General features: G+C 39.5%; 2 protein-coding genes and 1 long non-coding RNA gene across 3 annotated transcripts; all 3 read right to left on the bottom strand.

Annotated features, from left to right (window-relative positions):
• Positions 1-864: 864 nt before the first annotated feature.
• On the bottom strand, positions 865-2,531 carry LOC149041515 (lactadherin-like). Its single transcript, XM_089214165.1, has 2 exons — positions 2,131-2,531; positions 865-1,727 (listed from the first exon to the last, which is right to left on the bottom strand). Exons 1-2 carry the CDS (start codon positions 2,392-2,394, stop codon positions 1,587-1,589), a joined length of 405 nt encoding a protein of 134 aa, XP_089070291.1. The 5' UTR covers positions 2,395-2,531; the 3' UTR covers positions 865-1,586.
• A 110-nt stretch (positions 2,532-2,641) lies between these two features.
• LOC149041514 (uncharacterized) lies at positions 2,642-6,161 on the bottom strand. Its single transcript, XR_016189020.1, has 2 exons — positions 5,306-6,161; positions 2,642-3,969 (listed from the first exon to the last, which is right to left on the bottom strand). It is a non-coding gene; the product is annotated as an uncharacterized LOC149041514 (long non-coding RNA).
• Positions 6,162-6,314: 153 nt separating this feature from the next.
• LOC113669043 (uncharacterized) lies at positions 6,315-12,210 on the bottom strand. The gene is made up of 5 exons (XM_027185034.2): positions 11,848-12,210; positions 9,959-10,693; positions 8,813-9,373; positions 7,997-8,316; positions 6,315-7,036 (listed from the first exon to the last, which is right to left on the bottom strand). The coding sequence occupies exons 1-5, from the start codon at positions 12,050-12,052 to the stop codon at positions 6,893-6,895; spliced, it is 1,965 nt and encodes a 654-aa protein (XP_027040835.2). The 5' UTR covers positions 12,053-12,210; the 3' UTR covers positions 6,315-6,892.
• Between the last annotated feature and the right edge of the window lie 1,364 nt (positions 12,211-13,574).

Raw genomic sequence — 13,574 nt, 5'->3', positions numbered from 1 at the left:
AAGCAGCCTCCGTGGAGAGTTTCTACAGCTGACGTGAAAGCGTTAGTCCTTCATCCTTATCTCTGACGATGAGCTAAAGCTCAAAATGTCAACTTTAGAAACTCTCTACGGTGGCCAATTTACACAATCAACTCAGTTGATAAACCCCAAATTGTCTTGTGATGCTGCCCATTGACGCAGCACCAGAGTTTCTCTAGAAGCTTTCCCCCGACCCCATGTAGATAATTATCCTTAGAGCGAATCTTGGGCTCAGTCTTTCATTCTTTGCTACCAGTCTCCCGCACTGATCCTCAGTCCTCTCCATAAATTAGGAGCATCTCTTTTTCCTCATTGGCTTTTATTGTCGTGCGAGTAAAAATAAATTAGCTAGACAGAAGTTTCGCGGCACTAATGATTTGATTTTCGCACGTTACTTTTAACTAACGTACCTGACTGTGCTGAATAAGGTTCTGATTGAAGTCTGTGTACACTTGTGTGCCATTATTCTTTGAAGAATTATTATTTGCTGATTAGCAGTTGGATTTGACCTGTTTAGTTTCATGCATCATGTACATTGTAGTCAGACAGGTCATATTGGGTGGTTTGATGCAGCACAAGCCAAATGTTGTAACATTTGGCCAGTGCAGCCTCAGCGTTAGACTTAGTCTGTCAATAACCAATTAGAATGAACCATTTTGTGCTTGATACAACAAAGATTGTTGTAAACAAAATTATGCCGCTGCTTATACTTGTAGATAGTAGAGAAATAAAAAAGGTTAGTTTGGGACTGTATACCTATCAGTTGTTAGTGATTAATTGACAGTCAGGTGAAATTAGTGACTAACTTAGTGGCTGTTGATTGATTGGTTGATAATTTCATACATGTTTGATGAATAAATGTAATTTTATTGGATACATGAATACAAGACAATAGACTGGCTGAATAGCTCAGTGGCTGGCTAATTAGGTGCTTGACAGCCTGATGGACAGACTGGTTAATTGAATGATCTATCAAACCAGCTGATTCCCTGATTGACCACCTAGACGTTAAATAATGTCTGGGCCCATAGAAACTTTTCTCATAATGATTAAATATGGGGCCGGTCATTATTTACCGTCTGGGTGGGACGGGGATTTTGGAGGATCACGTGGAAAAAACACACGCTATCTTCAGTTTGTTCATAGCTCCTCTGTTCTGATGGTCGACACTAGCCCCACCAGGAACGTTAAATTGAAGGGTGTGGGAGAAATAATTGCATATCAGCGTGAAGGAAGACTCAACAAAATAAATATAGATGCATCGCGTACTTGTAACAATGAAAACACATGTAGCTATTTGAAAAGGAATAGTTTAACAAGAGAACTAGGCTGTACATTTAATGATTTATAAAAACTCGCCCTGGTGATATCCAAAAATTCGATTCAGAGTAATACACTAGTTAGCACTTTGATTGTTTTGGGCCGGAGTCGAAATCTAATGTAATCACATTCGTTTATTCAAATCTGCCTAATTCCCCTTTACCTCGCGGTCTTAAAATGACAAAATACATTAATCAGCGGAAACTCTGAACAAACCGTCGGCTCAGCAACGTTTCGAATTGCGGAGGTTATTTCAACACAAAAATTTCAACTCTCAACGTTGGATATCTGACGTATCTTATTGGATAAAACCGAACATATCTTGCTTTAATGGCAGAAGTGAGATAATTCTTCACGATGCTGTTTCGGTCTGCATTTCCTGGAAATACCTGCCAAAGAAGAGAAAATTGTGGAGCTTACAACATACTTGAAAAAAGCAGACTCTAAGGAATACCATAGTTCTAAATGAAGCAGGAGCAAATAGTTCATAGGCCAAACAGAAATTTGGTAGCTAACGAGCACGCCGTGTAGGCTCCAAACTACTTACAGGGAGCTGCTAATGCATCATCAAGATATTACCTAATGGTCATCCCATGGAAGCTGAGGAAATAGAAGAGATAAGCAATCCATACTCAGGTTTAGGCAGCGATAAAAAGATTTAGACAAATCAAATCGTTAAATTCGTCCAGCAAGATTGGTTCGTTTCGCTCTGATCACTTAGACAGCTACCACAAAATAGCTGATACAGATCCTATAGGAATATAGAAATTAGACAATTTAGAATTTGCTCACTTTATCAAAGTTATTTTCCATGTAAGTTTTCCAAATCACTCCATCTGTTGAAAGATGTATTTTGTAACTGGTAGTCCAGTCAATATATCTTCCACTCCCTTGAGTCGCCAGAGCACAGACATATCGCACTTCACCCATATCAACCTGAAGATAGTGTGAACTGTTAATTGTAATCTGTGGGGTCCAACCTTTACCACCCCTCTGTCCATTTTGCCGGCCGTAGGACGGTCTAAAACCCATGTTGAACATTGTACCTGCAGTCATTCTACTACTATCAGGGATTATGTTACTGTCCTCTACGCCTACAGCTTCACATGCTGGTCAAGAAAATTGGAAACATTCTTTAGTGAAATCAAAATGACCTAGATAATTGTCTTTATCTCTGTATCAACGAAAATGCATCACAGAAAAAAAATCACCTATGTTTGTGGAAGGAAACAGGCTCAGTACACTTGAATTTAAGAACCAACGGTTTCATCTTTACCCAAAGCAATAAACTACACAAAGCAAATGGGTCAAAGGATGGGAATTTATTTCTTTAATCTTGCGGAACATCCGAGAAAAAGCACATATCAAAAAAAAGTTAGAAACGCACTACATTTCCTAAACTATCGTCCTGATATCATTGTCAAGAGACGGAAAACAAAAGCAGTTGTATCTCTCTGTTACTGGCAAACATCTGACAAATGAACACCAAATTGATATTATTGATTTTGATGAGCACATCTCACTTAGTCCTAAGAAAGGTCAGGGAAAGTTGGCCTTTCTCATTCATCAAACGTCATCAGTCTCGCGAGTAAACGGAAACTCAGTACCAACAGACTACTGTGGCAAGAGTATTTTCTTTTCCCTCTAACTTATGTTTGATCACCCGGGCCTATCAAGGACTACACTTCATCATTACTCTTGAAACTACTTAACCCTGACACGCTGCTAGCATAGATATCAACAACATTTTTCATTTACCAGTTTTCTTCTGAAAATTATATCAAGATCTGTGACCTCTATCACGGCCACAATCACATTTATCACCACCGTCACCGTCACAATCACTGTCATGATCATTTTCATCGTCACTATTTTAAAATGTTATCATAAATCTTGCTATCATCATGATTACCTCAAATAAAAAGAAAAGAATCACAGGGAATACTTCCTTTCGTCACTGCGTATGAAAGGAGTATTGGAGCCCTGTCTTTATGCAACTTATTGCAGAGTCTGTAAGATACCAGTGTGAACGCAAAAGGCTCACAAAACTTCATAAATACTTTCAGACCTACTTTAGAGTTTAACCACTTACATGATACCGAGTGCTGCATTGCAGAGAATGCCTTAAAAATTTCCGCTGATGACGCTACGCAGGTAAACTTTCCCGAGTCTTATTTCTTTGTATTCCAGATATGAAGTGTTCCATCCTCATCGACCTTCGATCTTCCAAATGGTAGCTCACTATTTTCTCTAACCCACGTCACTTTTGGTTTGGGGTCGCCTTTGGCCTGGCAAGAGACTGAAACGTTGCGGTGCTTGAGTATGTCTAGATCTGAAGGAGGACGCACACTAAATTTGGGCAGTTGTACAACGCTAAGATGCGTAACGGCTAAGGCCTGCCTTAATTGATTTGATGCCATACATTTATAAATGCCAGAATCTTTATTCTGTCAATTCAGTAACGACAGTTGTCCACCTTTCAGAACAGCTCCGCCTTGCTCTATTTTACCGTGCACTTTAGACCACGTGATCACCGCTGAAGGAACCTAGTCACGTGGCATTCTGGCAGCGTGATATTTTTTTCCTTTTCGACGTTAGATGGGCCAAACGAAAGAAAAACCTTGGGCTGGCCTAAAGAATAATAAAAGAGGAAGAAACAACAGGATTCTAGTGACATAATTATTAAACAGCGGAGTTTTTTAAATACTCCGTGTAACCCGGTTAAGTTTTCCCGTTTTTAACAGAGAAGCTCTCTCTAAACAGACAGAAAGAAACATATGTTAGTCTCTTGGGATTAAGGAACCCCAGGATGAAAATTTTACCAAGTTTTGAGAGAAAAACGACCATATATATGTGACCGCATATGTATGTGGATCATACTGCCCACTTTTTTCTCTCGTGCCAGAATACTTCGAAGAGGAGCCTACTCCAATGATACTTTGTAATCATGGTTAAAAGCTACCCCCTTCCCCTCTTCCTCTTTAACCTCCACAGACTTCAAGCAAGAGAAACCCAAAGCGCCTAACGAAAGTGTTAAATCCCACGTTTTATAAAGGAGAAAACAGCATTTCTTATGAAGGCGTTTCCAATTAGGCCTGCACGCCGAAAGTACTCTGACTCGAAGACATGCTTATGACTTAAGGGAGGAAATTAGCTGAAATTTGCTTTGAAATTTTCTTTAAAAGCAAAACAATTTAAACGACGTCAGCAAAAATGATTAGTACACAACAAAAACAACAAGAAAAATACACAGCACGAGATAACTGAAGCATGAGGCCATGAGTTGAAAAACAGGAAGTCACGTAGTCTGTTTGACGAGGCTTACAAAATATGTCGAGGCAAATTAAATCAAAGATGGATTCTGCCAACTACTATGCTTAGTGCCAACAACATACAAAACTTACTCTCTAGACGTTTGTTAAACCATTTTCACATCTAAACATCAGATTTTTCATGAAAAGGCCAGAATCTTCGATCTATTTTTGCATCACTGGTTTAGAGGTCAAAATGACAAATGACTGTGTGTTTTTGACAATATTCGTACGGGTTTTCCTCTTCAAGTACAAATCGTCGAAAATTCTGAGACTACAGACAAGCGACAAGGATTAACTACATTTGAGAAACGCGTTAAAAAAAATGAAAGTGAATTAGAAAGTTAAGAAAATTGCCAAGGACAACGTCTTCTTCCTTTATTACATTAGTCTCCCCTAACGCTTGAGAAACAGAAAATTATCATTTGTAATGTTAAAAATTTTTGAGTCTTCGTTGAAATAAAAGCGGCACTAAGCCGCAAATTTTCTCTCTCCAACAGATAATAACAATTTCTTATTTCACAGCGAATTTTTCCCTTTGGAAAGGTGTTCTTTATGCTGTTTGACGCGCAACAGCTAACTTGTATCGGTCAGCTTACAGTCGGCAAACGATTATACTCTAATCAAGCCAATTATAGAATAACCTAGTAGATTACCTTCACTCTGAGTCTTTCCCATTCCGTGTTTCAGTAAAGAAATGACCTCCTCGACAGCTTCCAGCCGTCGGTCCTGATCAGTAAACTTCAGCTCGATTCCAATAAATCCAGCGGAATAAAGAAGCAGACAGAAAACAGATAGTACCGTGCCAGTGTTCAATAATGAATAGCACTCTTTTTTAGGCATCTTTACACAGAGTGCTTGAAATTCTGTCTTAATCAATAACCCTCCTTCAGCTATCTGAATTCAAGGAATCAAATTCTAATCTTGGATCACCCTCGGCGACAGCGAAACTATATCGTCAAGTTCCCGTGGCAAATGGCTTGTTTTCTTAGCGTCATACTGAGTCGACTTGTAGACAATGTCTGAGTAAAATATATTAATAGTTATAGCCCCCATTTGGCGCGCAAATATGTTATTTGTCCGCGAAAATTGTCTGGTCGACCTAAATATCGTGTTATGTTTGCCAAATGCTGGGAAATTTTAAAACATCGGGAGCAGGGTGATGGATGTGAAAGCTACAAGGTGAAAAACTTTCCGTCACGTTTCCTTACGCGCATATAAAACTTTCGGAGGCACTTTTATTCAGTTGTTTCGGTGTCATGTGTGTGTGAACTTCGTCTTAATGCTGAAACTTGTTTACATTGAAAATATCTTCCCAGTTTTCGTAAAGCGAGCATTGCGTTGATATTTTGCGTAGAAATTTAAGGTCAAAAAGATAAACAAAAGTACCATTTAATACCGCATAAACATTTTCTGGTCATTTTTGTTTTAAAGTAATAATAATTTTTCTTTGCGAAAACTGGAGCGAAACGGGAAGCCACCTGGTACCTCTTCGGCTGCTCGGAGGTCAATAGTACTCGGCTAAGCCGAGAGGGCTAAGCAGTGCGTGCTAAAACACTTTTCACTTGCGTGGTCGAAAGTAGGTCATATTTTACCAGGTCCAGCAGAACTTGAAAAAACATAGTCATCCCGGGGGGAATTTTAATCACTTGGCGGAAACAGTTATGATGTGCCAACTTACTAAGAGTTTATTTGACATTTCAGAAGGAAACTTCTTCAAGTTTATTGTTTTCAGTGATAAGGAATCAAATTTCCTATCACGTGTCTGAACTCTTAAAAGATAAGCAAAGTAAAACAAAGGGAAACAAATGTTGCAAAGTTACTCTAAGCGTGACATATATCCTTAGTATTTTCTTACATTCAAAAAAGATTACATTTAACCTACGTGTAGCCGTCCCTCCCTCCCCCCAAGGAGAAACGGAAGGGGTTCTCCTTGAGAAGAAGGGTACAGCCACACGAATGCTTCATTGCATTCAACGATTTTACAAGAAAAAAATTCCTCTTAGAACAAGCTTGCCTAAAATTCAAGGAAATATAGGTAACCAAGGAAAAAAAGAGTTAGATTTGCTTCTGATTTTTCTTCATTCTTCTCAAACTGTTATAGAATCATAACTTGTTTTGTGAATCAAACCAACCATGGATAAACTACTTTAATTGTAAAATTCAAAGTTTTTCATTGGTTTGGGGAAAGCAGTTGCAATCACGCTGTAACTCTTTGGCTGAGCAATCCCCTCAGTGTCACTTTATTGTAATGTATGTACTTCAACCCTCATGCAGGTCCATATGACGGCTGTGACTGGATGAAACCGGACAAATCTAGCCTTTACTGGTGGACCAAACGAGACGGTTGTTTTGTAACCCTGATAACGTGTCTCTTGCTTCACAACCTGCCGATAAAAAGAGACTTAAAGGTCAAAATTGGTTCCTGAGAATAACTCCTTAAGGGAAAGATAAATACGTATAGACGAACCTCCATTCAGTGGACACTATTACGACCAGGGGAAGTGTCGTCACAATAATGATGGCCCCTCAATGAATCAACAGACACAAAGGCTATGAATAAGGAACCCTCATTATTTATCACCTGGGGCGGAAAGGGTGGGAAGATTTCGTTTGTGTCATAATTAAACTTACATGATCCCCTAAAACCTCTGTAGAAATATAGCAAACCCCCCCCCCCCCCCCCCAATCAGTCAATGATTTTGAATGGGATTGTCCACTTTTAAGCAATTCATTGCTTTCAAGTTAATAAATTGTTCTGTTTATGTTCCTTCATCTAAATGCTCAGCAAATTAGCAAGTCCGCATTGTAGCTTATACCCCAAAGCTTATACACCAAAGCTTAAACATGATTGAAAGCTGTTTTGTTTAGCACGGTGCATTTTTTTTCTTCTTAGAAGCTGCTTGAACCATTGTTTGTCAACTTCAAATGTAGTCTATTGAAAATACAAGTCAGCAATTACTTGAATCCTATGGAAAATTTAGTTTAACGGTTCTCTATTTATGATTTTCATTCAGTTAAAGACGGTTGAACTAAACATGTTCAGCTGGTGTGAACGGGGTATTAGACATTTTGCGATGACTTAGCTTTTCAGACGTATCCGGACTAATAAAGCTTTGTTGATTACAGGAAAGTAGTGTTTAATAGTGAAAGAACGATAAAAAATTATCAGAAATAGACGCAAAACATCTGTCAACGAAAAAGTTAAAAAAAAAAAACGAAAAAAAACCTAGAGATCTTGGTAGTGTGACGTTCAAAGACAAGTCACAGAGAGTACAGAAAGCAAGAATACAAAAAAAACAACCTTTCTTAATCTCTACAGGTTACATTTCGATTATGCAACTTACCTTTTCAACGTTATCTTCCTTGTACACATTCCAAGTGACACCATCAAGTGAGAAATACAGCTTGTAAGTAGACACGATGTCTCGAGTAAACCGTCCAGCTTTTCCTTGTGACTTCGTAGCACAGACAGACTGAACGCTTCCAAGATCAACTTGAAGATAATCTGTGCTGGTGTCTCTGTTCTTTGAGCACCAGCCTCCTCCTCCGATAGATTTATCCAGCCGGCCGTAGTACGGTAAATATTGGGGGCCCCTAACTGAACTTGCTGTCATACGCGAGTCTGGTATCTTATTTCTATCTGCCACACCAGCAGGGGCACACACTGAGGAGAATTGTAGAACAAGCATAAGCTTACACTAGGAATGAGACAGTTTTTTTGTGCTTGAGTTTCAAGTAAAAGAATCCTACCCATAATTACAACTTAATGGCACTGTCCACTCACCACCTTAAAAATTTTAAGAAACAGAAATCGAAGTTTTTCGAAAACAACGTCACTCCTCTTTGGATGTTTGGCGAGATATTAGGCGCACGTTTAAGAATGCACTCAAACCTCTCCTCAGCCGGTAATCATTATAGTGCGAACAGTCGACGTTCTATGCATTTTCTCGAGTACATTGAAAACTTTTGTTGCGTTCTAATTTTTCGAAGTTACTGGACAGAGTGCTGGCCACATCGTTTGGCCTTAGTTTGCGCGTCCTTTAAAGCACCGTGACGTTAATACATAGCTCATTCATAAGACACTGACTGGTGGAAAAACGGAGATTTTTTCGAAGGATCTCTCGTTACCCTGATGAATTTTTTGGCTTAAACATTATTACCTTTAGTGACGGTAATTTCCACAGCAAACATGGCCTTGACTTTGTTCTCATTCCACATTCCAAGGCAAACATATCTCCCCGAGTCTTCTACTTTTGGGTTCCGAATCTCTAGATCATAACCACGATATTTGGCTCGTTCATAAGGAATCCGTCCGTTTATTTTCGTCCAAATATATGTTGGAAATGGAGCAAATATTGCTCCTTTCCAATCACAACCGACCAAGATGGTTTTATCTGTTCCAGTTCTGATGTACTTTGGCGTTGGGTTCCCATAATCTCCCATAGTATTCAAATTCATAAATAGTAACTGAGTAGCCTTCATCTCCTTTCCTAAGACATTTGCGGCTTCACAGGTGTACCAGCCTTTGTCGCTACTCTTAGCATTTATGATGGATAAGTCTCCATCTTTTGAAATAGCTCTGGATTGTGGTAGTACACCGTCCCTTTTAGACCAAGTAATTACAGCCGAAGGGACGCTGTTCACCCGGCATTTTGGTAGGGTAACGTTGCCTCCTATCGCTACAAATGACGGACCAGGCAGGAGAGTAACGGTGGGCCTTACTGCAAGGAAGCAGAAAAAAAAAAAAGTTACTCAAAGAGGCAGAAGAGATCAAAAATACATTTTACGAGTAAAATGGACTTAGCAGTACACATCTACGAGTTACCTAGTACCCATTGCTTATATTCAAATGGACGATAAATTTTGTGGGAGGAGGAAAGCCAGACGAGGATTACCAACACGTCACGCGAGTATCGGAAATCGGACTCAGGCCATGGCATTAAAGGGTGAAAGCACTCAGCGCTGTGTCAATCCTGCTTTCCACTGAGAAATAAGATATCCCATTAACGTTTTACTGAACGCATTTTTAGCATAACAGCCAATTAAAAGTAGCATTTGCTTGAGCCTTCTGATCATCCTTATTTTGAGTTTTTCTCTTTACTCCTTAACTTCTCCATACCTTTCTCTATGCATTTCCTTTGGTACTGACAAGGAGAATTTGCTTAGCGATCAAAGCTTTGCAATTCTTAGGCTGGCGACCACTTCCTTCATTCTCGTGATCTTATGAATAATTCAGCAGTATAAAAGTAAGGAGAAATTAGATGTTGGACTTAAGAGTCCAGCGTAAGCTAAAATGAACAACTTACTATGTACTACAAGAGTTGCTGTTTGTTCATCTTCCCCCAGCAGATTTTTGGCTCTACAAGTGTATTTGCCAGAGTCCTTTTGACCAGCATTCGCAATCTTCATCCGGCCATCTGACGTCACTGTAGTCCGTTGGCTAGGTAACACGCCATTGACTCTGGACCAAGATATTAGCGGAGGGGGATTTCCGGTGACAAAACAAACCAGAGAGGCAGTGTTTCCGTCTTTAACGGTGATCTCTGGCGGGCTAATTGTTACTTTTGGTGCAGAAAGCGATTCGCCTGGTTCTCCTTTCATGCCTTGGAACCCCGGAGGCCCACGTTCTCCCTTAACCCCTGGGAGGCCTGGTTCACCCATGTCCCCTTTAAATCCCTGAGGACCTGGGAATCCAGCAAAACCTTTGAATCCTCTCATTCCTCTTATTCCAGGTGGACCCATGATTCCTGGTTCGCCTGGTGGTCCCGGCGGTCCTTGCAAGCTTGCGCAAGAGTCGAGGCTGTTTTGTATTATCGCTTGCAAGCCAGTGGTGATTTGTTTCATAGCTTCTTCTAAGTAGGCTGAGAAGTTGAAAGGTGAATCATTCCCGAATATATCTGTATAATTGAAAGGTGAACCATTTTCGAACTGGTCGTCGTCCTTGTCGGGCAACGGAGAAAGGTCTGGTACATTCCGTTTGTTTCTGTTGAATACCTGTTCAATGCTTGGTTTCTCCTTCTCGGAAATTTCGGCTCCTTCGTCTGAGGAAAAAAATCATGCATAAAAGATTCAAATGATAAATAAAAGTGAAAGTTTGTCAATCCGCATAATCGACAGAGTTGTGAATGTATATTTACAAATGTCATCTTTGTCGAGCGTGTCATTAGCATGAGCGTTTGTGTCATCTATGTGTTTCTTTCCCCACCGAGTAAACATTTTGTAGCCTCCCTCAAGTCGGGGGTAATCAACCACACTTTCAAATATTATTTATCGTTTCCTACAACAAACGCTACAATTTCCCTTTCGGATGTTCCGTGGGTTTGTGGATTACCGTTTGGGTAAAAAAAAGTCACCTTTAAATTCAAACTAAAACTCTCTCATTGATCTTTCTAAAACATGTTAAACTATCTTGCATTCTTGGATTGCAAATAAGCCCAATCTCTGCTCTATGATGCCCAGATACCCTTTATTTCAAAAATTTAATCCGCTACGGAATGCAGTGTGTAAATATCAATATAATTCAATAAAGACATTTGGCCATGTACGAGCAATCCACAAGTCTTTCGGGAAAAAATTCTGCTGACTGAGAGGAACTACATTAAGTCCATTGCTTCTTGACTCTCGCTTTCTTGATTTTATGTACAGAACTACAAACATATTTCTATTCATGGATACCACAGACATACAGGCTGAATGCTATTTTTGCACACTTAACTAAGATTGCTAAGTTATTTTCAGACTTTTTTGAAAAAAAAAAACAAAATATGAATCCGGCTGCAATGGACGAATTTTGTGTGTGGTTCTACGCCTATAAAAAAGGGGGGCTCGAGATATTTCCATAGCGGAGCTTTACGTCTCGAATACGAGTAGCTGAGTTGTGCGATCCCAAGATGGGCAGTCTTCAGTGAAATTTTTGTTAAATATACACCAAGGATAAAACGGGCCATGATCATTCAGGATATTATTCGAGAGAGCGTTGATAAATTGATGTCATTAACAATGTCAGTTAAACAGGAAACAAATCAAGACGCAGGACTCCGAGAACTGGAAATTTCTGACGAAGGTTGAGCCAGACCCATAGTTTGAACAGACGGTTCGCCTACTTAGAGAGGTTACAAATACACTTACTAGACTTATATCCATTTCACGAAGACAACGGGAAAGAAATAAAAGAGATTTTTCAACATCACTGTACCTTTAATGTAAGTCTTCATTTCAAATTTCAGAAGAGCAATGGCTTCCTCAACAGCTTCCAACCTCTGGTCTTGATCATCAAACTTCAACTCGACCCTGACGAATCCCGCGGAGTAGAGAACTAAACAAACAACTAACAGCACTAAGCCTGGGCTGACTGTCAAGCCACGATTTCTCGAGGTCTTTTGCAATTCGGAGTACTCCATCGTCTCAGAGAACTCGTCAGTTTAGAAGTACTGCTCTTGCACTGCGGCAATGAATATATTGGCAGTGGTGAAAATTAATACTACCGCGATGATTCTATTTCTTTATATCCGGTTCACCCTCTCGCGTCCGAGCATTGGAATGAATCGTGAGCTGATGATCCTATTACTAATTGATCTGTTATAAATTGACGCAGTTGACCTGTACTGACGTGCGCGCTTCTCTTCGACGTAGCCTACTTGTTTTAGGGGTTGTTTTTCTGATGAAATATATTTTTTCACTCTCCCTGAATTTGTAATAAGTCGGACGACCATGCGATTGTGTTTATTCAGAAGAGTGCTTTGCGCAAGTGACATCTGGAAGTTTTTACTCATAACTAATTCGATATTTCCCAAAACTGGGCCCTTGCAGGGAAAAACCCCTCGGCTTGTGGGAATGAATCACTAATAAGATTAGGTGAGGAGTGAACTCTCAAATCTCGTGAGGTGTTTTTTTTATTGTTCAAATTTCCAAAAATCAGTTTACCTTCTCGTTGGCTTCAGTTTTTGTTCCTTCTATTAACAACGTCCTAATTTTTTTCCCTCCTCACTAACAGAGTAATTTCTCCACGTGTGAAAATCTTTTCCGATCTTTCGAGTCTTGACCTTCAAAATCGCTCAATAGATGAAATTTTCCCTTGCTAACTTCTACTCCTCTTACAATACTTATCTATTTCTCCACACGATAAAAATATATGCTACCCCTCTTCCCTTCTTAAGTGTTATTAAGAGCGATATTCTGCAACTAGCGTCGCACAATTAGCGTATTTGCAACTAATATTTAGCTGAAGACCTATGCCGTGCGGAAACACTAAAGCATTTTTGCTTGTCATAATGCGTGCTGATAATGAGCGGCTAAAGCGGAAAATTCTAACTTGTACGATAAGTGATATTAAAATAAAATTTAAACTGAAAGAAAATATTTCCTGTGTGAACCTGCAAAACTACAAGTAGATCCAGGAAAATTGCAATGACGAACAGTTGTGCACCTCAGCCCACGCACACGGGATAACGCACAACGCTGATCTGAAACTGTCATCTCTGTCAATATATTAATTACAAGATAGTCAGTGGGCACAGAATTTGATCTGCAGGATTTTTCCTTTCCTTTATTTTCTGACGCAGATGACTTTTACCTGCAATATATATTTTTCCTCATGCTTTCTTGACGAGTGACGAGGGTCCTTTTGATTTGATTTTCTATTCATCTTAAAAAGAATAAATCTTAGTGATATAAAAAAAGTACGTCAGCAAACATGATGAAATTTAACTTCACATCTCTTTTTCGCAGGGAGAAAGATCGAAAGCTTCTGTTATAATGATGTCATACCTTTGCAGTGCGCTAAACGCAGGCAGAGACAAACGCATACTTGTTAATCGTCTGTCGTTTAAGTCGAACAAAGTCAAAATACGGACCTCTTAAAAATCTTCACAGCCAAATTTGTGCACGCAAGAAGCAGAGATCTCTGTTTTGTTACGGCTTATT

Source organism: Pocillopora damicornis, chromosome 8, assembly GCF_964200805.1.
Source record: "Pocillopora damicornis chromosome 8, jaPocDami1.2, whole genome shotgun sequence".
NCBI classification, from domain to species: domain Eukaryota; kingdom Metazoa; phylum Cnidaria; class Anthozoa; order Scleractinia; family Pocilloporidae; genus Pocillopora; species Pocillopora damicornis.
The sequence above is the reverse complement of the archived record's forward strand: the minus strand, read 5'-3'. Positions and strand labels throughout refer to the sequence as shown.